We start from the raw sequence: 26472 nt of genomic DNA on the forward strand, positions 1-26472 counted from the left end.
CCACCATGAACTTAATGGTTTTGTTTGTGCGCCCTACTAAACCCTAGAGCTTTTAGATCATAGAGTTCACCTTGTTTACTGTTCCCTTCAGGGATTGACATTCATGTCCGAATGTGGTGCACTCTCAGTGGTTTTTGAATGAATGAATGACATCCCCTCCCAGTAGTGGGATCGAATTGGAAATAGCTCAGTCTATAGGCAAGCACCCACAAGATTATAGAGTGGAAGTATTATTGGGTTGCACATGTAGTGGCTGAAAGCTAGTGAAAAATCAAGCATATAAGGTAATTTAATAGGAAAACTGACTGCTTAAAATAATTGGGAGATTAGCATAGCAGTAAAGATTCCCAAGCCTTTGGAAAATCTTCTCACGAACATGACATAGAACTTGTAGCTAGGAAGAAAAATCTTCCTTAACTTTTGCTTTGCATCTTGCAATGTATTTCCACGTGTTCGCTTTCTACTTTTCCCCTCCAGCACTTTTACTTACTTTTGCCTCTCTAGTGAAAACTGCTGTATTTCTAAAAATCTAAACGTGATCACTTCTCTCCTTTTCTTAAATAAACTCTCATGCTCACACCCTAGAGGGTGAGTTTTCCTTCCCTTAGTGAGATGTTCACGACCCTTCAGAATGTGTCAGCCTGTGCATCTCTAGCTCATTTTCCTTCCCTGAATCCTGAGCTATAACTGAATGTTTTCTGGGTCACAGTCTTCATCCACCTACTTCATACTTGACTGCATCTGGTTTCTTCTGTCTTGAACATTGCTTCATCCTCCTCTTCCTTCCCATTGCTTCTATGTCCACGTCTCAGTGACCAGCACAAAAACAACTTCCTTCATAAAGAACACTATCTCCCACTTACTTCCTATTGGTTGCATGGCCTTTATTACATGGGGAGATTTTATTATATTTATATGTTAATAGAATTTGCATTATGTAGATTGTTGAACTTATGGACAGCAAATACTTTCAGTTATTTCTATCTATATGCCCAGAATATAGAAAAATATCTATTGCATAATGGATGTTTAATATAAGTAAATATATAAACACATAGTAAGGGTGAGTGAACTTGGTAACAGGCGATGACAGTGATATGAAGTGACATTTGATAGAATGAATAGCTCATGACATTTTCTGAATAATAGATGAACATTCATAACTTTGCTAAACTCTGTATGTATATATCTTTTTCTTTGTCTTGAGTGGAGCTGTCTTTTCCATGAGTGATTACATTGTAGTTTCTTCCAGTAATGCTGGTTGTTCAGCCTAATGCTCTTTTTTCTCTAGTTTTTTTTCTTTTTTTTTCAATTAAACCCGTGGCTACACTAATGATTCAGTTTTTGTCACATGTGTCTGTCTTTCACTGAATTCAGGGGCATTCGGTTCTTTCCATAAATATAATCACACTCGCCTTCCTCTGAATTCTATTATATCCCAGAAGAGAACTGGGATTTCTTTCAGGATAATAGTATTTTATGTTTTCATATCAAATAAAAAAACACATAAACATTACCCTTTTCATATTTCTTAAATTTTTTTCCCTCTTTTTCTGTTGATAGCATTTCTGGGCTCTTGGATTTGTCGTGACTCTGGCTCTGTACTCTGTCTGGTGCTGGAACACTGGCATTTTCCAGTATAGCGGAATAATGACAGTAATATTCGTAAACAGTTGCATCTACTTGGAAAGAGATGTTATTTAAATGTGTATTCTGAATGAGCTTCCATTAACGAGAACAAATCTCATTGCTACTTCCTCCGCATAGCTTGCTTTTCTTTTGTTTCTCAGTGGTTTTGCAGGACCTATCCACTTAGCTTCATCTTTAGATTTCCTTAACAGACTTAACTTCTACTTGCAGATCATTCACATAAAGCTGAAATAAAGCTGGTATTGCTTATCCACTCTCAATTTAATACATATCTAGCTTTAAATGCATTATTTGAATTCACACCCACATACATATTATATCAAATAAATTTGTATATTTACACATACATTGTTCCTTGCCTCAATTCTTGTTTTATTTATTTTGCTTCATTTCCTTTGTAATATACTTAGTGTTATGGTTGATGCATTGCGTCAACTTGAGGAGTCTAGAGGCTTGGCCAAGTGACTCAGCAGTTCTACATCCTGGGGTGAAAAGGACATGTCCTTATCACTCTGGGATGTTGTTCATTGTGTCAATTTGGGAAGTTTAGAAGGTTAATTAATGAGCAGGGGCCAGGGTCCTTACTTTGTATTCCTTGTAAGCCTGTGTAAGAGGAGGGCATGGAGATGATGTGAGTGCCTCATGCCCCCTGGGTGGGTGTAGCCTGCTTACAATATAAGGGAGGAAAAGAGACTTGCCCCCACCCCCCGCCGTTGTGCTCTTGTTGCTTTTGCTGTCTTGGGGTGCCTTGAAGTGTTGCCCCTGTGTCCCGCCACCCTGCCTTTGAGCCAGCTGATTGTAGACCAAAACCTCCACAAACTGTGAGCTAAATAAACCTTCCCTTCCTTAATTTTGGGAATTGAGTATTTTGTTTCAGCAATGAGAGAAAAGTAACCAAGACACTACAATACGCTTGTCCAATAAAACACACATTCCTTCTAAACTCTAGAAGCATAAGTGGCTCAACTCTGTAGAGGGTAGAGACAATTTGTTTATTTTATTTTCCTTAGAGAATGAGAACCTTTCTGGCTTTCAGGTCAATTGGTGCCATGGTTGGAATCAGATGGAACGACACTTTCTCCCCCTTGTGAATCTCCAGTTCCTCAGAGGAATCCTTGGGAAATCTGTTGACAACTTCCTGTCATCTAGCTGCTCTGCTGGTCTAAATGACTTAGACACTGATTCCTGGTCGTGTGGAAGCCTAACAGTAAAGAGAAATTTTGAGAAGATCTCTAGTGCACGGTAACTTACGCACTTGAATCGTGGCTACAGGCATTTATTACAGTGTGGCTTCAGGCCTTTATAACGGATCCCTGTTGTTTCCCCTGAATAAAGGGGTTCACAGCTTCACCCTGATCAGGCATTAGCAGATGATCCAAAATGCTACTACTCAGAGGTACAGAACAAAATTAGAATGGTTTTTTAAACAAACAACACGAGGCTGGCAGAGGACAGCATTGCATTGTAGCTGCTGCAAGCCTAGACTGGGCAGAGGGCACATGGTTGTGAGCGTGAGAAAGCATGTAGGGGAAAGCGAGACACAGCTGAGCGTCAGCCAGGAAAAGGAGTTGTATGGCGGGTGTTTCTATTCTTGGCCACAATGAACAGGTCCATTTCATCAGCAGAGGGACACATTCGTGGACAGAGGCAAAGTCTACTTTGTGGGAGAGTCATAAGATTTAAACTGCTGGGATGGAGAGAGACATTATATAAAAATTCATACAAAGTTTGCCAAAGAAATCCATCTTTGAAGTATCATGGCTTTGTCCTAGGTATTAGGACTAGTGCCATTACCTGATTAGAGCCAATGTGTGTGTATGTGTATGTGTGTGGGTGGGTGGGTGTGGGTGTGGGTGTCTGTCTGTAGGTAACTATGGACAGGTGAGAGAGGGAAAGAAGATAGAAAGCCTGAACAAACAAGAAATATATTAAGGGTGATAGAGATAGCATCCAAAGAATTACGTAGGATAATACGACAAAAAGTCATTAGGTAATAACTTAGACCTGTGTGGGTGTTAAAGGGGTCCACGAGATGATAATCATTAAGCTGAGATCTGAATAAAAATTCCACTAATCTTATATCTCTTCACTATACATCCTGTACTTTAAAAAAAAATCTTAAAACTCCTGAAATCTCAACTTCAATTGAGTACTTTAAAATTCTAATTCAAAGGTGAATTCCTGCAAGGTAAAGTTAAGCTATGACCTAGTTGTACTTACATGAGTGGGAAGTTATACTGATTTATAAACATCCATTGTTGTAAGCATTGGGAGATACAAACTCTGGGGAAATACGCCAAACAGTTGGCATTGTGTGAGAGACAATGGCCATTGTGTCGATGTGTTATACTGGCTGTTATAACCATGTTAATTCTCACCCTTGCTATTAATTGTTTCACCCTTTAATACCCACCTCCGGTCCTCATTTGCTCTTTTTAATCATGTACTGAAAGCAGTTATAAGCTCATTATTTTTCTTTTTAATGAGTAAAATCAACACACAAACGATTCTCATACCAAATATTTTTATCTGGCCCTCACACTTCCGAGACCTGTCGACCTTTTTGGAAGGCTAATCTAGAGTTTACAAAAAGAAAAGAACTATATGGAAATCATAGCCTTCCAAAATTTTGAGATTCTTATTTTGATACTTCTGCTTACCTGAAAAAAAATGGCTTGTGAAGAAAAATGTAAGAATTGGCATGAATACATATGAATTATGAAAAGAAAAAATGTTACTTTCTAGAGCACCCATAAAACCTGGCAATCCAACTGGCAGTTCATCATATGATAATAAAAACGTTGGCTTCTTTTGTCCAAGTTGATGACATCACCGATTCTTTTTCCTGTTTGTGAAGTTGAGTAAAAGGTAGGAAACTGCTGCATATTCTGTATTTGACCCGTACATAGCCACATTTGTGTTTAGGGCTCACCTACACTTGCTTTAAAAGAATGAGCATTTTCTGGAGTCTGTTTTTCTTTTCTATTCCTTTCCTATTCTTTTTTCCGTCCAAATTTCATAAAAATGTATGTGCTTCTCCTTTACCAAGTGAGAAAACTGTTTAGATAATATCTCACCGGCTCTAGGACAGAGGGTCCCTTTAAAAGGACCACCATGAAGACCTTATTTTCAGTTCTAGAATGGCTTGAAAGCAGTACCCATCAGAACTCCTGATCTATTTCTCTGAAGAATACTAAAGAGTGTCATATTTTCCCTTTGATTTCTTTATTCTTTTTGTGAGCAGTATTTTTGATAATTTATTTTTTTTGTCGTTTTGAGACAGGGTCTTGCCGTGCAGCTCAAGCTGGTCTTGAGCTCACTTTGTAGCCCAGACTGAACTTGAACTCTCAGTGATCCTCCTGCCTCAGCCTCCCGAGTGCTGGAATTTCAGGCATCAGCCACCACACCTGGCTTAATAAATTTTACTCAGTACTGTCTTTGTAGCTTAAAATTGTCTAAGAAACACAAAGTGACTGGAAGATCAGTACTTATGGAAAAACATGCATTTTAAGAAAATAATGTCAATACATTCATTTATCATTTAATCAGCTGTTCCCTCCTTACTTAAGATTTTCACAGGCACAACTCGTGTCCCATGTCAGTGGATTTACTCCTGCTGTGTTTGTGCAGCTGATTCTATCACAACTTACAAATTGTTGTTCAGGACATTGAGTTGGTGAGGAGTACGACACAGAGTTCAGCGTGCTGTTCCACGATCTGATTTTCTCTGTAGCTGCAGGTTGGGGGCTGACTCTGGGTCGGCAGTGTGTCCACATCTCCGGGCAGAACTTTGATTTATCCCTTGGAAGTGTGAACAGAAGTGCGGGGCTGAACCTGTCCTAATGATAAGCACTTTATCCCCACAAGGTAGGGAGATTGAGAAAAGGTGGAAAGGATTTGGGAAAAAGTGAAAAAAAAGTAATTTTGCATCCAACATATTAAAAGCTTCATTTATTAAATTAATATTAAAATAATGAGAACCAAAGAAGGGAACACTGCCTCTAGTGTAAGCAACAAAGTGCTGCCTGATTCTAGAAATGAAACTAAAGCCCATCAAGAGCTTTAAAGGAACCAAAGAGAACTAACGGAGCCGGAAGTTTCCAGCGTCAGCTGAGGTGGGAGTAACTTGGCTTCTTCTCACTTTCTCGCTTTTTTTCTATTACCCTCACCGTGTTTATTCCCTCCATGTGCTTCCATTAGTGACATTGTCTTCAGTGTACTTTCTATAGTCTGTCCTTGTGCTTCGTCTGCTCCTGTTGGCTTAGAGGAAGCCTCATGCATTCGATGAAGAGTGAGTGAGTGTCCCAAGAGGGGAGGACAGCTAAGTAAAAAAAGAAACAGCAAAACCTGCTCTCATGAAGCTTGTAGTTCAGCCAGAAGATAAAAGAGAAACTACACAGAAAAAATATAGACCAGTCTTGAAGAATACTTCTATTGTGGGAAAAAGAGATATAGGGAAGAATTTGGAAGTGAAGCACTCAGAGATAATTTCACTTTCTTCTCTTTGCCCCTAACCACTTTATTCATCATTATTTTATTGCATTTTACACCTCGCACTGGCAATCATTTTATAGCCCATAATTTCCATTACAGATCACAAATTAGCTGAAGCAAAGGTTTGTGTTTTATATATCCCTTCTGTGTACGGTCACACTTAGCATATCATAACACGCTCATCAAATATTCAAACAACACAACCACTTTCCAAACAGCTATTGGTTTTTAGTAAAAAAATATGATGAGCAGTTTCTTCCAAAAACATGGATGACAAAATAAGTTGTTAACTTACTCTTAAGGACAGGAAATGTTTGTTACAGCAAATAACTTCTGAATTACTGGCATAGATGACTGAAAAGGTATTTTACAGTTAATCGTGAGCATCCTTTGGAAGTCATCTGCTCTCTGTGGATAAGACTGAAAGAGACATCAGGGATGCACGGAGATAGTTAACGTTGTAGAATATTTTGATCACCTGTGTATGAAAAGTATTCTGGAAAGTGGAACTGTGTAAGAAAGGTGGGTAGGCAGGATGTACAGCAAATGGGCTGGACCCTTCCCTACGTTCTAGGGGAAATCAACAGGGAGTCAGACCATCAGCCGCTCTTTTGTCACACATATAAATTATTAGCTTTTCTTGAAGGAGAGAAGAATAATTTCACATTTGGGAAGCTGTGCCACAGAGATTTCATATCCAGTCTGGATAGGATGAAAATGTGCAGTTTTTAGAGATTGACTAAATTGGGGACTTATTCTTGGGAGATTCAGCTATGGGGAAATCTTAAGTGAACATCAAGGGGAGAAGAACAAACCCAAAAGCATCACACAGAGAAGTGAGTGTGTACATAGCTTCGGGGGTCCAGGGAACGACATGGATACAGGGGTAGCAAGCATTGGGGAAAAAAACCCTGTACATTCATGCGGAATGCAAAATATAAACAAATATAAGAAAAGCACCGAGTGAGATATCTGCACAACAATGATATAAGCAGTTACTCAGTGAATCAAATTAATAGGGGGAACACATGTGCATTCCAAACTATTTTTAGTTAACCCACAACTTTCCTTGAAGATTGTCTCGAGTCCCTATTTTATATTGTTTGTATAAGTGTAGTTTAGCAGAGAATGTTAGTAGACTAGAATATTATTTGTAATTATATAAAAACCCATACTTCCAAGCAAGGCCACATTGAAAAGTAGGCAAAAATTCCTACTATGATATGTTTTATCCATTAGGAAATGGTGTCTTTTCTTTATTACTTAGAGATGTAAAATAGTGGTGCTGGTGGTTTATTTTGGGGTATCAATTACTCAATCAATCAGTATTTATTGAGTTTCTGCCTAGCATGTAAGGCATGCTCATCAAATTTGCAAATGACATAAGTCTTGGAGGAATGGTAAACACATCTGATGACAGACGTAGCATCCAAAAAGATTTTGACAGCCTAGAGCAATGCAGTGAATCTAACAAGGTGAAATAAACATGGAGAAATATGAATTCCTGCCCTTAGGTCCACAAAACCAGCTGTATGTGTGCACGATGGAGCAGATGTTATTTAGAAGTGGTGTAGGTGAAACAAGAAAGAAAAACAAGACCTAGTATTTCAGTGAGCAGTCAGCTGGACGGAATTTATCAGTCTTAACTGCATGGTGCCAAAATTCCAGCTAGCAATTTTGAATCACATTAAGGTACTAATCCTACACCTTAATCCAGTTTGAAAGGTCAGAGAATATCTAGAAACTGTAGCATTTCTGGAGTCATAAACAGACAGACACTAAAGCATATGTCACACTCAGAACATCATAGAAACTGAGCACATCTATCCTGAAAAAAGGCTTAGAAGAGGAATGAGATCTTTATATCACAGGGGAAAGGGACTAGATTTGCTTAGTGTATTCTTAGTAGATCTGGGGCCTAAGAAGTTATGCAGAGATACCCTTCAGTTCAAGCATCTATAATACTAAAAGCTGTTCAAAGAGAGAAGGGCCCCCAAAGTCCGCAGAGGCATATTATTGGAACAGTTAAGGCTCGATAATCTCAGCTGGGGGGAATAATGGTGTACAGGGGTGAAGGGAGAGGTGAGTGAGATGATTTACGTGAAACGTCAGCACATTGCTGGGCACATGGTAGGTGATTACCGTATGCAGATGATGTTAGCCTTCTCACTGTGAGCGGCGCTGACATCGAGCCTGAGTCATCACCGGATGGAGTTCAGTGGATGGGTCCAATAAATTACATGGCTCCTACTCACACACGCTAACTGGATTTAATTGGCTAATTAAAATCAGCAGTTTCAGAGTGGCTCCGGAACCAATCAACCTTCTCCCTGACCTTGAATAATTTTTGTTTTCAATTCTCCCTGATTCAGTTTATCTTAAAACAGTGATCATAGCAAAACTGCCTTAGTTTGGTGTAGCGATAAAAAAATGAACACGCATAAAAATTTTAGAACAATGCCCCACATGCTAATTTTTCAGTGAGTGTTAACTACTCTTACAATTCAGAGGATTGCTGGGGGATACAGAACTTGAGATTTATGTTTAAAAAATACTAAAACTTTAGGTAAATGCCCAACTGGCAACGGCTTGAATAAATAACACAAAGAGTATTAAATATTGTGTAATGACCGGATAGTTGGGAGATTTCATCAATCAGGACAGAGTTTGGCTGAGGTTAGAAATGAAATTGAAGGAGATGATGAGAGGAAAGCTCAGCCAGTGGACCTTAGGTTCAAAGTGCTGAGCAGTAGGGGGGTGGGATTCCATGTGTTCTCCAGCAGGGTTATAGGACGTACATGTGCTACTTGAAAATAACCTTATGTGATTTAAGGATAAGTTGTCTTATCGTTAAAAATTACAGCTAGTATGGCAGAAACTTTTCTGCAAACCCTTCTTTCACACAGAAATAGAAATTTCTATTTCAGGGCAATTTCTGTTTCAGAAAGTCTACAACACTTTTCTCCTTAAAACTTTCCCTTTGGATTCACAATGTGGTGGTTTTCTTTTTGCTTGAATTCCTTGACATCCAACGTGATGCTGTTTATATCTGTATTTCCCGTCGTCATTTTCTGAGAGTAAATTTAGCCCATGTTGCCAAAGCACTTTATGTTGAATATATTAAAAAGGCATTAATCAGAATGTTTAAAATGCTTTCATTTTAAAGTGATACTTATCAAATCGACACAACTAGTGTTCTTGGGAGGCTTGCAAGTAGGTTCTGAGCACACATGTCTTAGAGAAAAAAATCTAAAAGTAAGTTCCACACCACACGTATTAACAGACTAAGATAGCTTCTCTATGAAACTTAAGAAACTACAATGCCTCATTGACTACATTCAGATTCAGTACTTAAATTTAAACTGACCGTTATCATTTATAGAGATTAAAATACTATCTAAGATATTACAATTATTTTGTTATCACACATACAATTTCCTTGAGAAGAAAGATTGTGACTTACTTTTCTTGGTCTAGCTCTCAGAGCCACTGTGGGCACTAGGCTGCGTTGCAATGAATTCAGTTTGCATTAGAAGGATCTGTGTAATGAGAAACCATTTTTCCACTACAGAAGCCAGTCCCAGGTTCTCTGCCTATTTACTTCCCAGCCTGAGCTGCCAGTTTCTTTGGGCTGATAATGGCCAGCAGGAAGGAGTAGAATAGAAACAAAGACCTGGATCTCCAGGGAACAGGTGATTGCGGACAATTACTATCGTCTAGGTGAGCTTGATTGTGTTTTCTCTTTGGTGACTGCTTAGCTACTGGGGGACTTTCTTGTCCTTTGAATTACACTCCCCATTAATCATGAAGGAGAATTGCAGGGTAGGGTTACGAATTCTACCTTTTCAAAGAAATGTAATACATTCTTGTGCTCAAAGGGATGAGTAAAGCATCTCACAGGGACACCAATTCGACCAAGAAAGTGATTAAAAGCGAAGGAGAAACTCCCAGGGAACAAAGGCTAGGGAACAACTCACTTGTCTGCATTTCCTTCCAAAGTGTTTTTGGATCTTCTATGAGGAGGATTTAAAGGCTGTTCTACAGCTACTGCTGGTTTTGCCAGTTTACCCATCTCTGAGACGTCAATAAACATGCACAAGCTGCTCCATCCTCTGAGGGCGAGGGAAGGAGATCGGTGGAAAGCTCACTTTAGCAGAAGACTTTGTCTGCACAAATCAGAAATTCCATCATATATATTTCTATTCCCCTCAATAACTGGCAAGGGGCTAATCCAAATGAGCTATTGCAGGAAGCCACTGTAGTCCTCACAATTTCTGTGTGATGGGGCCCCAAATCAGAATTGTAAAACAGCTTGGAGAATCTTGGAACATAAAACACGGTGTGAAAAACCAAAGATGATTTCATCTTATTTATAGAAAGGTGGTTGGCAGTGAAGGGGGCAATGGGAGAGAGTGGCTTGGGATCATCATTAATCATTTTTTAAGCACCAACCAAGTGAAAACACCCCCTGGAATTCACTGCAAGTGACACTGAATTCTTCTACTAAGCAAATAAGTGATGAGTTGATAAAAAAAGAGAAGGTTCCGAACTCTTGACTACAGATATAATACAGTGAATATAGAAAATCAAAAACATGCTTCCTATCTGACTCAGAATAAAGGTGCACTTCAACTTGTAAAAGACAACATTTTTATTTGAATGATATGACAGAACTGTCACAGGAGTGTTACCTGCTATAAAGAAAGCCTAAGAATTATTACCTTTATTAGACCAGTGACACTGAGCTTTAGCCATACATTTCTAACTTCTGTCCCTCTACAGAGACAATTTTCTTTTCTTAAATAAACTGTCATGCTAGTGTTAATATATTGTTGGCTCTCTCATGCTCTGAGAATACTGCTGATATAAAACATGTATATGTTAGATTGGTAATAGTATCTTTAGTGTAGCTGACTAGAACAAATGTGTTTCCCTCATGGCTGTGCTAATGTGATAAAGGAAAATTGGCTGTTCATCAGCTTTTGGCTGGGTGAAGACAGTAGAGATGGAACCACATTCTTTTTTATGCATTAATACCACCGAGAACTTTTCACTAGTTATATTTCATGTGCCTGCGTGTCGCCCAAAGATGTTGTAAAACATGAGATAATGCTGCAAATAACAAAGTAGAAAAGCCGGTATCTTTTATAATGATAACAGTCAAACACCAAATGACAGTAACAGGCTGTAAAAAAATGGGATGCAAAACAAAAAATGCAGTCCTACTACCCAGCAGAGAGGAATAGATCTAAGCCCATGAAGAGTGGGTGTGTGATTTTAGGTCTATTACAGCTTTGTTGAAAAATTAAATCAAACACAACACTGGGTCAGTGAATTTAACAAAGAAAATGTCCAAGTGAAAGCAGGTTGCTTAGAGTGGAGGAAAGTTAAATTGAGGAACTTTTTGAAAAATCAGTTATTAACAAATAATTAAGGCATTAACTTTCAGATTTTTTTTTTGTTTATTTGTTTAGTTGTGTTTTTGGTAGGGAATTTTCGAAAGGACTTCTTAAGATAATAATTCATACAGTAATTAAAGATGTCCGAGAATACATGTTATCTTCATTCATTGTTGGAAGTCCTTTTAAGTGGAAAAGCATTTAAAACATAATTTTTTCAAAAAGAACTATTCGTAGGCTCACAGTAAAGTTGAATGAATGCGACAGACATTTCCCATATCCACCCTGCCTTTTCATACTTTTCCCACTATCAAAATCCTGCACCGGACACGGGCGTTTGTTACACTGATGAACCCACACCGGTTCGTCATCATCCCCTGAACTCTGCCTCAGAGCAGCATTTTGAGTGCTGTGGTTTACACAGTTTTAATTAAAGTGTGAGCATCCAGCACACAATAGCAGACCATTAAATCTGCATCTCTTCCTCCCCAACCCTTTCCTTCTCCGGAGTCTTTTGTTTGCCCTTTGAACTGCTTTCCTCGAGAGAGTGCTGAAGATTGCTTTTGCACTTAAGTTAAAAGCACTTGAACAGAAACACTATTTGTAGAGCCTAAATTTGATGTCAAAACAGCTGACCACTTTAGCGAGGATTACATGCAATTATTAAAGATGTTGTGTAGATATGAACTTTGATGGGTTTTACATAAAAATTTGAATTGCTTATTCAAGGATCATGCCACCCAAACAGAACTTCAGTACCTTTTTATGGTGTAATCCAGAGATCAAACTGCAACCAGTGGGGCATATCAGGTTGGCCACCTGTTTTTCTAAATACAGTTTTATTGGACGACAGGCATATTCGCTTACATATTGTCCCTTGTTGTTTCCATTACAATCTCAGAGTTAAGCTGTGGTAAACTCGGACGGTTTGGTCCACAGCACTAAATTATTTGCCTTTCAAAGAAAAAAAATATTTCTGGCCATTTATAGGAAAAGATTGCTAACCTAGAAAGTAAATGGACATTACTAAGCTTCTTGATCGATTAGCTTAGTCTAAGGCCAGCAAATATCTAATTTATTTTGCATTGGGAAAATATAGCTGAAAATTACCAATAATATACTAACACCTAAAAGAACAAATATTTATTACAAGTATTTTGTTCTAGTAATTTAAATTATATCCACATGTAATGAATGGTTATATTTCTGGTTTTGAATATCTCACCTTTTTGTGTTAATTTCTTCCTTTCCAAATGCAGCCATACCGAATTTAATGAGCATTAAAGAAAGACAATATCTTTAGAGTATACGAAGGCATGGCAATCAGAGCTATTGCATATCTAGGACAATTATGCTTAGCTGTGATTATGTAGGGACTATAGCAGCTCAAGATCACACTGTGTAGATTTATGTCTAGACTTACCAACACAGGCATCATTGTAGCCTTTTCCAGTGAAGAAAGTGGACAAGTAGTAAAGTAACTTGAGAAAATTGTTGATACGTGGTTATGATAAAGTAAATGTTTAGACACTGAAAATAATTTCTTGCAGGTGCATCGGACAAAAATCAACTTCTTTATCAATGGCGTGGAGGAGGATAATGTGGCTTTCGATACAAGAACTCTAAGTGGATCCATTTCAGATTTGGCTTCCAGTACTATACAAGTAGGACAGAGTTTAAATGGTATGAGACTGACTTCAGAATGCTATTTATTTTATCCAATGACATTGTTTCTAAAATGCATCAAAGAAAGAATGTTTTAAATTATTAGGGTTTATTTCTTGGGGCCACTGTAGCAAACTACTATCAACTGGGTGGCAGATTAACGTAGTGAAATGCAATCTCTGTTAGTCGTGGAAGCCAGAAATCTGAAGTCAACGACTCTGCGGTGTTGGGTCTCTCTCCTTCCGCTGGCTGTGGGCAAAGCTTTCCACTGTGTGACTTGCAGCAAGGCAGATTCAGAAGCTTTGTCGGGCACGGTCCCCTCCTCTATCTCTTCCTCCCTAGATGAGGGCCCCGCTCAGCTAGCATGAGCTCATCTCCAGATTCCTAACAGAGTTACTTTACACCTTCAAAGACCCTCTGTTCACATCAGATATCAGGGACAGATTCTAGACAGACATATCTTTTAGGAGCTGCTATTCAGTACAGCTTTAAAATGAAAACTTCTCTGCTTGGATTAACTTTATAAGAAAGAACAATATGCGGTAAACCATGCCTTCTTTCCTCTCTCCTTTTATGGCTGGGATTTTAACACAGAGAATTGTTAAAATGAGACTGTGTGGGGCTGGGGATTTAGCTCAGCGGCAAAGCGCCTGCCTAGCAAGCACAAGGTCGTGAGTTCGGTTCCCGGTACCGGAGAAAAACCATTAAAAAAATAAAAAATAGAAAAAATAAAATGAGACTGTGGAATATGAAAATTGACAAATGATATTAACATGTGATAAACTAGATCTATGATGTTCCTATTTTCTAACACTAAAAACAGGCTGCATAATTTAAGAAGCTAATATGTACTACAGATAGAAAAACATTTAAGAAAAGAAAAGAAGTAGAAAGGAGACTTATCTAGTCCAGTGGTTTATGCCACTTGCTCTCTTAGCCTTTTTGATAATAGCCATTTTTATTGGGGTGAAATGATGTCTCATTGTGATTTGGATTTGAATTTCCCCAGTGTTTAGTACTGCTGAGCATTTTTTTTCATATACTTGTTGGTCATTTGTAAGGCTTCCTTTGGGAAATGTTTATTTAGGTCTCTTGCCCAGTTTTTAATTGGGGTATCTGTTTTGATTGTTTGTTTTCCATAATGACTGTAACAATTTTATCTTGCTGTTGAGATTTTGGCGCTTCTTACAAATTCTGTATATCAGCCCCTTGTCAGCTGTATAGTTTGAGAATGTTTTCTGCCATTCTGTAGGCTGTTTCAGCCCTCTGTTGATTATTTGCTTTCTTGTGCAGGAGGTTGTTAGTTTAACATAGTCCTACTTGTCTGTTTTCCCTTTTATTTCCTGTGCTTTGGGGTCTTGTCAAAAAATCTTTGTTCTTTCCAGTGTCCTGAAGTGTTTTGTTTCTGTTTTCTTCTGGTAGTTTCATAGCTTCACACCTTTCTATCAAGTCTTCATTCCATTTTGAGTTCACGTTTGAAACTGGAGCCTGAGAAGGGTCTAGATTCTCTTCTGCGTGAGGATACTCAGTCTTCCCCATTTATTGAAGATTATTCTTTCTCCAGTGAATGTTCATGGCACCCTTACAAGAAAACCACTGGCTGCAGATTCACAGGTTTATTTCTAAGCTCTCTATTCTGTTCTATTCATTTATGCTTCTGTTTTTAATCTTATTAGATTAAAAACATGTTTTTATTACATAACTCTGTAGTATATTTTGGAGTCAGGTAGTATGAAAGCTTCCTTTTGTGTTATTTTTCATCAAGATGGCTTTGGCATTTTTTGTAGTTTCGTATGAACTTTAGAATTTATTTTTTTCTAGTTCTATAAAAACAATATTGGTATTTGGTAAGACTGCATGAAGTTAGTACATCACTTTGGGTAGTATGGATACTGTAACAGTATTCACGCTCCCAATTCATGTATAAAGAATGCCATCCTCTCCAGTTTGTTTTGCATCCTCCCCAGTTACTTTCATCCATATTTTATAATTTTCATTGTATAGTTCTTTTACCTCTTGGATAAATTTATTCCCAGATTATTTCCAGATATTTCAATGAGATGGTTTTTTAAAAATTTTTATTTCAGATAATTCATTATTGGCATTTAGCATCACTGCTGAGTATTGTATGTTGGTTTTGTATTCTGCAACTTTGCAGAAATCATTGATTGGTTCTCAGAGATTTTTGTGAAGTTTTGGGGAATGTCTATATGTAAGATCATGTCCTCTACAAATAGCGGCAATCTGACTTCTCTTCTAGTTTACATGCTCTTTCTTTTCTTCTTCTGCCTAATTTTCTCACTAGAACTGATGGTACTGTGCTGAATAAATGTGGTAAAGATGGATGTCCTTTTGTAGTTCCAGAACTGGGAGAGAATATGTTCAGCTTTTCTTCAGTGGAATAAAAGTGGCTTATTAACAAGTGATTTTTATTATGTTGGAATACACTCCTTGTGTAACTAATCTGTTAGCATTTTTATCATGAAGCATTTTTGTCATTCATTCTGTTGATATGGTATATCACATTTATTGGTTTCCATATATTGAACCATTCTTCATCCTTGGGATGGATCCCCCTTGATTATCCTTGATTATTGTGAAGAGTGTGCTGTTGGATTCAGTTTCTGGAAGATTCTTGCATGTATCTCCATGAAGGATGCCCTTAAGACTATGATGTGTGTGTGTGTGTGTGTGTGTGTGTGTGTGTGTTTTCTTATTTCATTTGGGGAACAGGATAAAGATGACCTCATGAATGTGCTTTGAGGAATTCCTTCCTCTTCTAGTTTTTGGAATAACTTGAGAAATGATATTAGTTTTTCCTTGGATTTCTAGAATTCAACAGTGAAGCCACCTGGTCTTGGGTTTTACTTGATGGAAGGCTTTTTATTATTGATTCAGTGATGTTAAGATGCTATCGGTCTGTTCTGGTTTTCTATTTCTCTGTGTTTCAGTCTCAGTAAGGGGCATGAATCTAGCAGTTTATGATTTCAAATTTGTTACTGATTATCAGATTTGTTGGCATGTAATTGTTCTTAGTAACCTCTAATAATCTTTGTATTTCTGTGCTGCGAATTATAATGTCTCCCTTTTATCCTGATTCTATAAGAGTCTTCTCCCTTTTCTTAATTGAGCTGAGGGTTAGTCTATGGAAAAGTAAGTGAAGCACTTTCTTTCCACCAACCATAAATGAGAGTTCTTGACACATAGCTCAATAGTGTCTGACGGTATCAGTCTTCTGAATTTTGGCCTATTGGTTATTTTTTCATATGCAATTGTACTTAGTGCTGTTTTTGAATATGTTTTCTAATTTTGTTTCTATTATAGAAAAGTGCAATCAATGACTGTAAAATTCATTTAATAGTCATGTAATTTTATAATTTTTATGTAATAGGAATTCAAATCTTTAAAAATGCTTGCAATAAATGAATAAAATAGAGGATAGAGATGTCCTATATAAATTTATATGTGACATCATTGTTAACTGAAATAATGGACATTTTCAGTTTTTTTCCCTCTATGCCAGGTTATTGAAGTTAATTTTCATTTAAAGAAAGAAGGTATATGTTTCTGGTACTTAAAATACACTGCAAATGCAGTGGTTAAATTTCTAAGTTTTGAGCTGTGTGTGGTGGTCCATGCCTGTGATTCCAGCATTTAAAAGGTTGAGGGCAAAAGGTTTCCTGAAAGCTCCAGGGCAGCCTGAACTGCATATGGAGTTCAAGGTCAGTGTGAAATACTGAAAGATCTTTTCTCAAACAAGCAACCAAACAAACAAACAAACAACCTCGCCCCCCCCCAAAAAAAAGAATCCCAAGTTCTGGTGTGAAATTAACTTGAGGTTGGATCTGATTCAGTTGTGTTCTTTTGATCAAAAATATTTGCTCTGTTTAAGTCTCTGGTATTTAATCTATTAAATGGTGTTTTAATACATTACATTAGAGACCCCTAAGAACAGTGTGAGACAAAATATGTCTGGAACATATTGCTTGTCATATAGTAAATATGAATTAAGTGGAAGCTATTATTAACGTCTTTGAACATCTATTTCCTTATTGTAATAAAGTAATGTAGGAATAATCTTGCTATATGATTACTGTAGGGACCCAAAGTGAGAGTGTGTATAAAAGACTTAATTTGTGAATGTTCTTCCATCAAACAACTTACATGAAGGAGCAATGATTTAAGGCATTTATCTATTTAGAGACTAGGTTTCAGTAATTAGTACATTGAAGAAATGTACAAAGTACTCTGCATGTAGAATTTTTTAATAACATATTAAATCTTATGAGCCTTATTTCAATATTTAATCCCCATTAGTACTTTGAAAAGTGTTTTATTACACCAAATAGTACTCCAAGTATGTGATAGTGCCATAAATTAGTTCACTTTTCACTGCAGGGTTAAAATGACTTGTTTCTACTCTGCTTCAGTACACTAAAGATTGAATTGATGCATCAAAAGACATAGTGGACTGGAGATGATATTTACGCTTCAATTGTATAAAAATAAATTTCACTCTTGAATAAAAACTGTATAATTCAAAAAGGGCTTATTTCAAATATTATTTAGTTGTTATTATAATTTTCTACTTTGTGTTCTGAGTATCTAAGAGTTATGGGAGGAAAAGGATATTTTAAAATCATTTTTGTCTTTATCAACTTACAGGTACGGTTGCACCTGCTGAATCTCTTCTCTAATTAGAGGTGGCGGATACACTGGCTCATTACTTCTGCCTAATGAGCCAGCTACCAAGCCACCTCTCTAATCAGAAAAGAGATAGGTACAGAATGTTCCAATGGACTTATTATTAATCAGTTTCTTTCTTTCCCTTGCTCCTTTTTCAATCAAAAAATTAAGTCACTGTCCTCCCTCGTTTTGTCCATATCTAAGATGGTTTCATTTGGAAGGGGTAATTGTGCAAGAGATTGCTACGCGCTAAAGTAAAGGTGCTCTCAGGCAGCGCCAGTCCCAGTTTCCGCCGCAGGACTTACACTGCATCAAACACAGTTATGCGGAGCGAGGCAGGAGAAGGCAGACCCAGACGTGGCTTCTTCTCTTCCCTGTGTGCGCTCAGTTCTCTTTCTGCGCCCAGAAAGTCACGGCTTTCCCCGTATGAGTTGGCTCCTACAGAAGTTTTCTTTGAGTCTTATCTTTCACCAGCATCACTCTCTGGAGCCAGTGACACTCTATTCCTGCATGACTTGTCTTTGCTTCCTTTAGGAAATTATTCAGTAGATGAAAGGCATAATTTTTCGTTGGACTCTCATTTGTCCATGTGTATGAGACAATCTGATTTGTTCAGGCTGACTTTAAAATATAAAAACAGAAACACCTTAGACCATCCATATCAACTGATGAACATCAGCTCCTTCCTTGAAATATTTTTCTCCATTTATACGTATATTTATTTCAGTGGCTCCATGTGGGTGAGTTGCCTCAGGGAGTTATAGTAGCAGATATGCTGTTAGGAAGGGTCGCTAATGTCACTGTGGTCATGAACTATAACAGCCCCAAAATTGTTGATTAAAATTACAGAAGTATGTCAACCGCAACTCTTCAGAACAACCTACAAATTCATTTGTCACAGTGTCCTACTGTCCCAAAAAGGTGAGGGCTTCTACTTTGCACTTAAACATATGTGGGAGTTTCTTGGGGAGGTCATTGATCATAAGGAACCAAAAAATTTCAGTTGATATAAAAGTAAATATCAAGAGAAGCAAAGGATGTTCACAAAAAGCCCACTCCACCTTGCCTCCCCTTCTGGCTTTCTGTTTTCTGTGCATCTCATCTCATCCGGCTGTTCTAGTTTCTGGGGTTGGACACCCCCTGTTTTTGTGGTGCTGGGATGAGATGCAGGTCCTTTGGTGTGCAGTGCAGATTTTCTCCATTGAGCTTCATCTCAGCTCTTATGATGCAACTTTTCTCTTCTACCAGTGTCCCATGGACCCACCTTTGTAACCTCAGACAACTATGGAAGGTCCCTCTTCTTTCCCTTTGCACTTCAGCTCAGATTATGCTAAAAATTTTCTGAGAGGAAAATTATGTTAGGAATTAGGCAAAAAGAAATACAAAAGTATAAAAATTGATGAAGTAATTGGTGAAAATAAATGTAGCTTAGTTGGAGAGCACTTGGTTAACATCCAAGGGGTTGTGGTTGAAACCCGAGCACTGCAAAAGAATAGGTAAATGAAATGCAGGAAGAATATTTTAATAGTAAGTTATGCAGTGATGTATAGAGGGTCTGAATTAAAGACAAAGTTGTCTTCAGATCTGTGGTGGTGTATTTATCATGTCAATATGAGAAGTTTAGAAGGTTAACTAAATGACTCCGCATGGGCCAGGCTCCTCTCTGTAAACACCCTGAGCTTATGCAAGAGGAGGGTACAGAGATGATGTAAGTGCTACACACACCTGAGGGCGGGTAGCCTGCCTACACTATAAGGGAGAAAAAGAGGCTTGTTCTTCCCCCTGCTTTTGTTCTTGTTGCTTTTGCTGTCTTCTGCCACCTTGAACAGTTGCTCCTGTGCCATGCTGCCTTACCTTGGAGCCAGCTGATTATAGACTGACACCTCCACAAACTGTGAGCTAAATAAACCTTTCCTTCCTTCATTTTGGGCATTGGTATTTTGTCTCAGCAGTGAAAGAAAAGTAGCCAAGACAAGATCATAGCATCAGGGCTACTTAGCAATACTGTCAGGACAATTGGTCAGTTATGTTATATATTAAAAAAAAGAATTGCTAAATGTACATCACACAAACCCACTAAAAACTGTTGATAAGTTAAAGTTTGAATATAAAATACATAAGAAAAACGCAGGAGAGGAAGATAAAGGTCAATTCATCTACAAACTTGGCATACTGAAGGTCTTTATTAGTATGACATTATGTCCAGAAACCAGAAAGAAAAATATTGAAACATCTGTCTAATAAGCTGAGAAATTAAAATTTAAACAATGGTTGCTCATCATTTTATACTTAGTTTAGCAAGAAATAAAAACAAAGATACAATACCAGTGTTAGAAAGACTTTGGGGTAACTTGGCAAACTATCAAAACTAAAAACAATAACTAAATAGTTATTTGCTATTTAAAGTAGCAAATAACTGGAATCAGTTAAAAAGAGTAAAAGGGAATTGATTAAATAAATTATAATTCACATTGACAATTGATAAGAAAAGAAAGAAATTTGTTGCTTGGTAGAACCATAGCAATAGGATTACATATTTTATTACATGAAAAAAGCAAGAGTGTGTGGAATAATTTCTAAATTTAACATATGTGTTACTATAAACATGCATATTCTTTTAAAGAACATATGCCAAAATGTTCTTCAGGATATTAATAATGTTACTTTGTATGAGTAGAACTGCAAATTTCTTTTGGCATTGATTGCAATTATTTTAACAAATAACATTTTACAACAAAAATTTAAAATACTTTCTAATTTTGATCAAAATTAAAAATTAAATTCTCTCATAGAATAAACTTATTCTATGAATAGATCTGAAGTTCAGCCAGACAAGACTAATTTATACAGTATAGAGCAGAGTCTTGGGAATTTTGCATGTTTGAATTCTGTACTAGTAGATAGTATGAGGAAAACCAAATCTGCACTGGGCATTTACCTCATTGTACACACAAATTATTATTGATATAATAATTAGTTTTTGAGAAGTAAAGCAAGTGATTTATTTATTTATTTATTTATTTTTGAGACAGGGTCTTGCTATGCCATTTAGGCTGGCCTGGAACTCTGTAGCCCAGGGTGGTCTCAAACTTGCAACGATCCTCCTGCCTCAGCCTCTCAAGTGCTGAGATTGCAGATGTGCACCACCAAGTCCGGTGAGGCATGTGATTTAAAAATCAGACCTATTTGGGGTTGTTGAATCCAGGTGCAGGTCCTTAAGAGCCAAGTGACTCTGGCAAAGAATTTAACTTCTCAATCCAATTTTCTAATTTGTTTCTTCATTTGTAAAGTGTGTTTTCTGTACATACTTTTCATAGTGATTACAAAACTTATAAATGATAAATGCCTGTTCATGTTATATACTTTTGCAGATTTTCTCTTAAATGTTATGGTTGATTTAGATATTAATCTTATTGATTTTGTTAAACGGGTATTTTCAAATACTGTAATAGTTGTAAACTATCTAATTTTTTGGTTCAAAATCAAAATTTGTCTAGATAAGAGAAAAACTATTTAATTTACACCCATGACAGTAGATACTTGAAAATGCTGTTATATGCCTACAGAAACTCCAGGAGATAATTTCTTTCTCTCCTTAAAGATTAGCCCTTCCTGGTTCTCCTCCCTGCTGCAGATCCTGGATCCCATCTGGTGTTATTTTTTTTCTCAGTCTAAAGTTCTTCCCTTTCTCCTTGCTCACGGTTCAGTCAGCTAAAATTCTTCTCCTTGCCTTTATGCAAGCCAGACTGCGACATCCGTCAGGCCACTCCACAGTCTCCATTTGGATGTTTAATTTATGTCTCACATTTAAAGTCAAATTTGTTCTGGAACAGAATTTTGTTTTTAGACCTCTCGCTTTGACTCACATGCCATCTCTTCTATATTCTCCGTCTCAAGTGAGGGCAATTTCAGCTTTGCACTGCTTCAGAGAACACACGTATGAGTTATACTCAGCAGTTCTCTTTCTCTCACATCAGCACCTTATGTATTGGAAAAATCTGTTTGATGTTATCTTCAAAATATATCCAGAGTTGATTCCTTCTTGCCACCTCCTCTCCACACATCTGGACCAAGTTGTGGGGCTGCTTTTGTCTGGGTCAGTACAAGTCATTTTAGTGCTCCCAGTTTGACTATCTTATTCTTAACAAAGCAGGCAGTTTTCTACTAAGTAGGCGTCAAATGTGTTATTTCTCTGCTCAGAATGCTCCACTGTTTCACCTTCTCCCTGGAGTGGAAGCCACCTTTCTGACAGTGACCTGTGAGATCTGGATGATCTGATTGCAGGTTCCTCTCTGGATGGATTCCTTACCACTGTTTCCTTTACTCTCTTTGCACTGCCCAAGCTGATGTTCCTGGCCTTTAGGAGGCCTTTCCTATAGGAGGCACACTTCCATTTTAGGGCCCTTATACTCTTGCTTGTGCCTTGGGCGTAGATGTTTTTACCACCTGCTGTGCAAGAAAAGGCTGGTGTTTCCTGTTTCAGGTCTGCTCGGATAGAGGCTTCTTACATATGTCTTCCGTCCCTCCTTCTCTAAAATTGCAAGCACAAACTGTCCACCTTTGCTCCTCATGCTGCTGCTCTCCCAATCCCCTGCATCTCTTATCTTTAACGCACTATTCATTTTACATATTGTTGTGGTGCATATCTGTTTTTCCCTCTAGAATATAAGTCTGTGAAGGGAATCATTCGACTGATTACTTTGTTCTCTGATTATTCCAGAGGACAGGAGATTGGCCGCAACATGGTAGCTACTTGATAAATATTTGTTGAGTAAGAGAATGAGTGTGTGGGTCTGATGGGCAGAGAAGAGTGGCTGCAAATCTTTTCAGCTTAAGGTTGCTGGCAGCCTTACCTATATGACAGTACTGCAGAAGTAATCTCTAATGAGTGGGACTGGTGTGAGTAATTGAGCAGGCCCTGGGATGAAAGGAGAACTTGGAGTCAAAGGCGTTTCCCATATGGACAAGATAGGAAAGAAGTGTGTTTGTGTGTGTGTGTGTGTGTGTGTGTGTGTGTGTGTAGGCAGAACAGGAGTGGGGTTGGGGATTTAGCTCAGCAGCACAAGTGCCTGCAGGGCAAGTGCAAGGTCCTGAGTTTGACTCCTGGCACCAAAAAGAAAAAAAGAAGAAGAGGAGAGAAGGAAGAGAAGAAAGAGGAGAGGGGAGAGGGTAAATTCAGAGAAATGAATGTTAGATCTTTATTTTCAATGGTAAGAAATATGAAATATATAAGTAGAGAAGGCAAAAGTCAATAAGAGCAAAAACCTTGTATTGATGATTGATATAAGACCTAATTCTGTGGAATAAAAAAATTCTCCAGGGAAGTTGATTCTCAGTCTCTAGATGCAGGTGAAAATATAGAAGGAGATAATGGGGGACAAGGGAGGAGAGAGCTACAGGTAGAAGGGTGGTAAATGTGGATGTGGAAGAAGGCAACTGAGGAGATTCCCACGTGGTATGCAAGGGTCAGGATGTTCACAGCCAACTTGAAAATGCCAGGAGCTCTTCTAATACCCAGCAGTGGATATTGAGGAGAATGAGAAGTTATGAAATGAAAACCATACACAGGGTGGCCATGGACGGTGGGCTTTCAGCATGGCGGTGGTGGCAGAATAGGGACTGTAGACAATTTAAATGGGATTAAATGAAAAGGGATGGGTGATTTCAGTGCGGACATTGGAAAGGTCGGCTCTGAAGAGAAGGTGGGAATTGGGTGAAGTAAGCGTAGGAGGAAGTTATTTTCTCTGGTGGCCATTGTTATTCTTGAATATTTTGTAGTTATCTGTTAATACTTAAGGATAACATTTTTTCATTGATATCAAGAGTGGATTCTGGAAGTGAATTTTAATACTTTTCTCAATTAAAGATATTTTAATAGTGTGTATATATATATATGGCATAATTGTACATACTTATGTGTTAGACTATATTGAGTATATTTTTGTTGTCTATAATAATTTCATTTGGACACTTATTTCCTTTTTATGGTTCAGTGGCAGCCAGAAAATATGCTTAATCTTTGCTATTGACGTTTGAAAACAATAACAGAATCAGAGAGAAATGTGATGTTTTTGGCATGAAGCACTTACTATAAAAAACATTATTTTAGGAAATAAATAAGTAAATTACATGGATGCTCCATCTTAAAGCCATTATTATATTTTGAAGGTGCTTTAATTTTTGAGACAGGATCTCACTTTGTAGTTCACAGTAGCCTCGAACTCACTTTGTAGCCCAGGATGGCCTCGAACTCATGATGATCCTCCTGCCTCAGCCTCCCAAGTTCTGGGATTGTAGGCATGCAACCACACCCTGACCTCATTTGTTTTTAATTCATCAAAATAAAATGTTCTCTGTAGTGTCACCACTGCAGTTAGTAATGATCAAATAATTAAGCTAACCCAATCATGCACAATTTTAATTTCAATTTGAATTCTTGATAGAATAGATGAAAGGTTCCCAAAGTATGGGCTTAATGAAAACAAATTTGCATGTTATTGTACCATATTGAGAGCAAGTTTCTTAGATATATAAACATATTGATGTTTTTATAAAAATGCTCAGTCTTTTAAACATTGTTATTTTTGACCAGAAATGTTCTGTTTTAAATCAAGATAGATAGTTTTAGAAAAATTAACTACAGATTATCTTAGGTTTTTATAATGTATGGGTAAATATATCTATTTAAAGATATCTATGTCAAATACTTGTACTTTTAATACTTTTTTTGGTCTATATGGACTAAACTAATTTTAACTTGTTTTCATGGTTTTAGTTTAATATTTATGGTAATATTTTTTCCTCAAATCAGTGATTCTTGTAAGTAACAGACATTTACAGCTTTGAAATTTCAGGAAGTACTTAAACAGTTTCTAAAGATTTGTAAAGATCTTTTTTGTCCATTGTGTATTTCTATTTGTTATTCTCGTAGGCTTTGCATACTTCTACTTTTAGGTTGAGTCATATGAAACTGTCCTTTGTACATTAAAAATGGTCAAATATTAGCCATTTCAAATGACTTGAACTAATATATATCTCCAAATACTATATATTTGGAGATTATATTTATATATATAATCTAATGAATTTTCAACTTTCCTTTTTCATGAAAATTGTTTTTTTTGAGAATTTTTGATTTTAAGATACAGTGGATTCATTTAAACTAGTCTTTCAACATTCCAATTTATGAAACAATATAAACTATTTGTTCCCATGTTTACAGTTTAGGTTTTCTGATTCTGTAATTTATAAAATCCTGCAGTTAATGTTTGGCAAGTGTCTCTTGGTGTGTGTCTCGTGACCATTTTGGCAGTGAGAGCGCCATGACACATGCCTTTGGTGTGCTGCACTGCCAGCCTCGTCTCTAACGCCATTAAATCCGTTTCCATTTCCACCACCAAGAGATGGGGTTCCATTTACACCTGTCCTCATCTACTGCTTTGCTTTTCAGACATTAATTTTTGCCAGAATAATGAGTATAAGATAATCTCTTTATTTTATTTTCATTAATGGCTAGTAAGAGTTTGAAAGCTGTTTGTTTGTCTTTCATATTTTCTCTCCCCAGCAAACTGCTTCACTCTATGCAATGTTCAATTTTCCATTGCACTATCTTTTTTATAGGAATTATTTTTATTATTTGAACTATAAATGTGTTGAGCGGTTATATTGTTTTTTTTCTTTTCTTTTTTCTTTTTTCTGTACTGGGAATCGAACTCAGGACCTTACGCTTGCCAGGCAGGTGCCTGTGCCACTGAGCTATATCGCAGTGACCAGTTATGTTGATCATAAAAATATTATCATAAGTGTCTTTACTTTTAGACTTTTTTATGCTTTTATTCTGTCACATAGGAGTTTTAATTTTTAATGTTAGTAAGTATATCAGCTACTTCTTTTTGTATCAGATACTTTATATTTCATTTCAGAAATGATTTCTTATCCTGGTAAATATGGTGTACCACTTTTTCTTGAAATTTTTTTGACCAGTTTTGCATGCTTATATCTGGTAATCTGTAAAACTAATTTGAAGACAGCAATATGCAATATAACAACCACTATTGAATTCCTACCTTCTTGTTTAGTGAAGCTATGTATTGTTTTTAATTTTTTAAATTATTTTTTATTCTCTTTAATTGTTGGATCAGTCTTACATTCTTACATCTGGTAATCTGAGCAAATCTGCTGAAGATAACAAGATTTTATTGTCTTCATGTTGTTTTGTTTTTGTCTTTGTTGTTGTTATTTTGTTATTGTCCTTTTCTCTTTAAAATAAAAGATTAATTTTTATAAAATGTGTAAGGTGGAAATTGATTCTTAGCTGATCTTTATTGGGCCATCTCTGTCCCACTGATTTTTACTGAATATCCACAATTTTCTAAGTGATTTTTAAAATCATCTTGCACATATCTCCCGTGCACTTTCATGATAGTGTGATTAACATTTTGCTTCAGAGGTCTTGCAAAGGGATGGCATTTAGGTGAGTTTTAATGTCTTGGATGTGGATTCTTTTTTAACTAGTCTTTTTCCACATAACTATTCTTAGATCTGTCTTCTCCAGATGAATTTTAGGATCAACCTTCAG

The 26472-nt window shown here is 37.1% G+C and overlaps 1 protein-coding gene across 2 annotated transcripts in view; it reads left to right on the forward strand.

Moving 5' to 3' along the window:
* The window catches only part of Ush2a (Usher syndrome 2A (autosomal recessive, mild)), a gene marked incomplete in the record, with an annotated part of 661834 nt that overhangs the window by 33375 nt on the left and 601987 nt on the right, over positions 1 to 26472 (forward strand). For both annotated transcript variants that reach the window (XM_013519932.1, XM_013519934.1), the window contains 1 exon segment: positions 13094 to 13226. In XM_013519932.1, coding sequence (XP_013375386.1) covers positions 13094 to 13226 — 133 coding nt within the window.

The sequence above is a fragment of the Chinchilla lanigera genome, unplaced genomic scaffold (genome assembly GCF_000276665.1).
Source record: "Chinchilla lanigera isolate Chin_1 unplaced genomic scaffold, ChiLan1.0 scaffold00005, whole genome shotgun sequence".
NCBI lineage: Eukaryota > Metazoa > Chordata > Mammalia > Rodentia > Chinchillidae > Chinchilla > Chinchilla lanigera.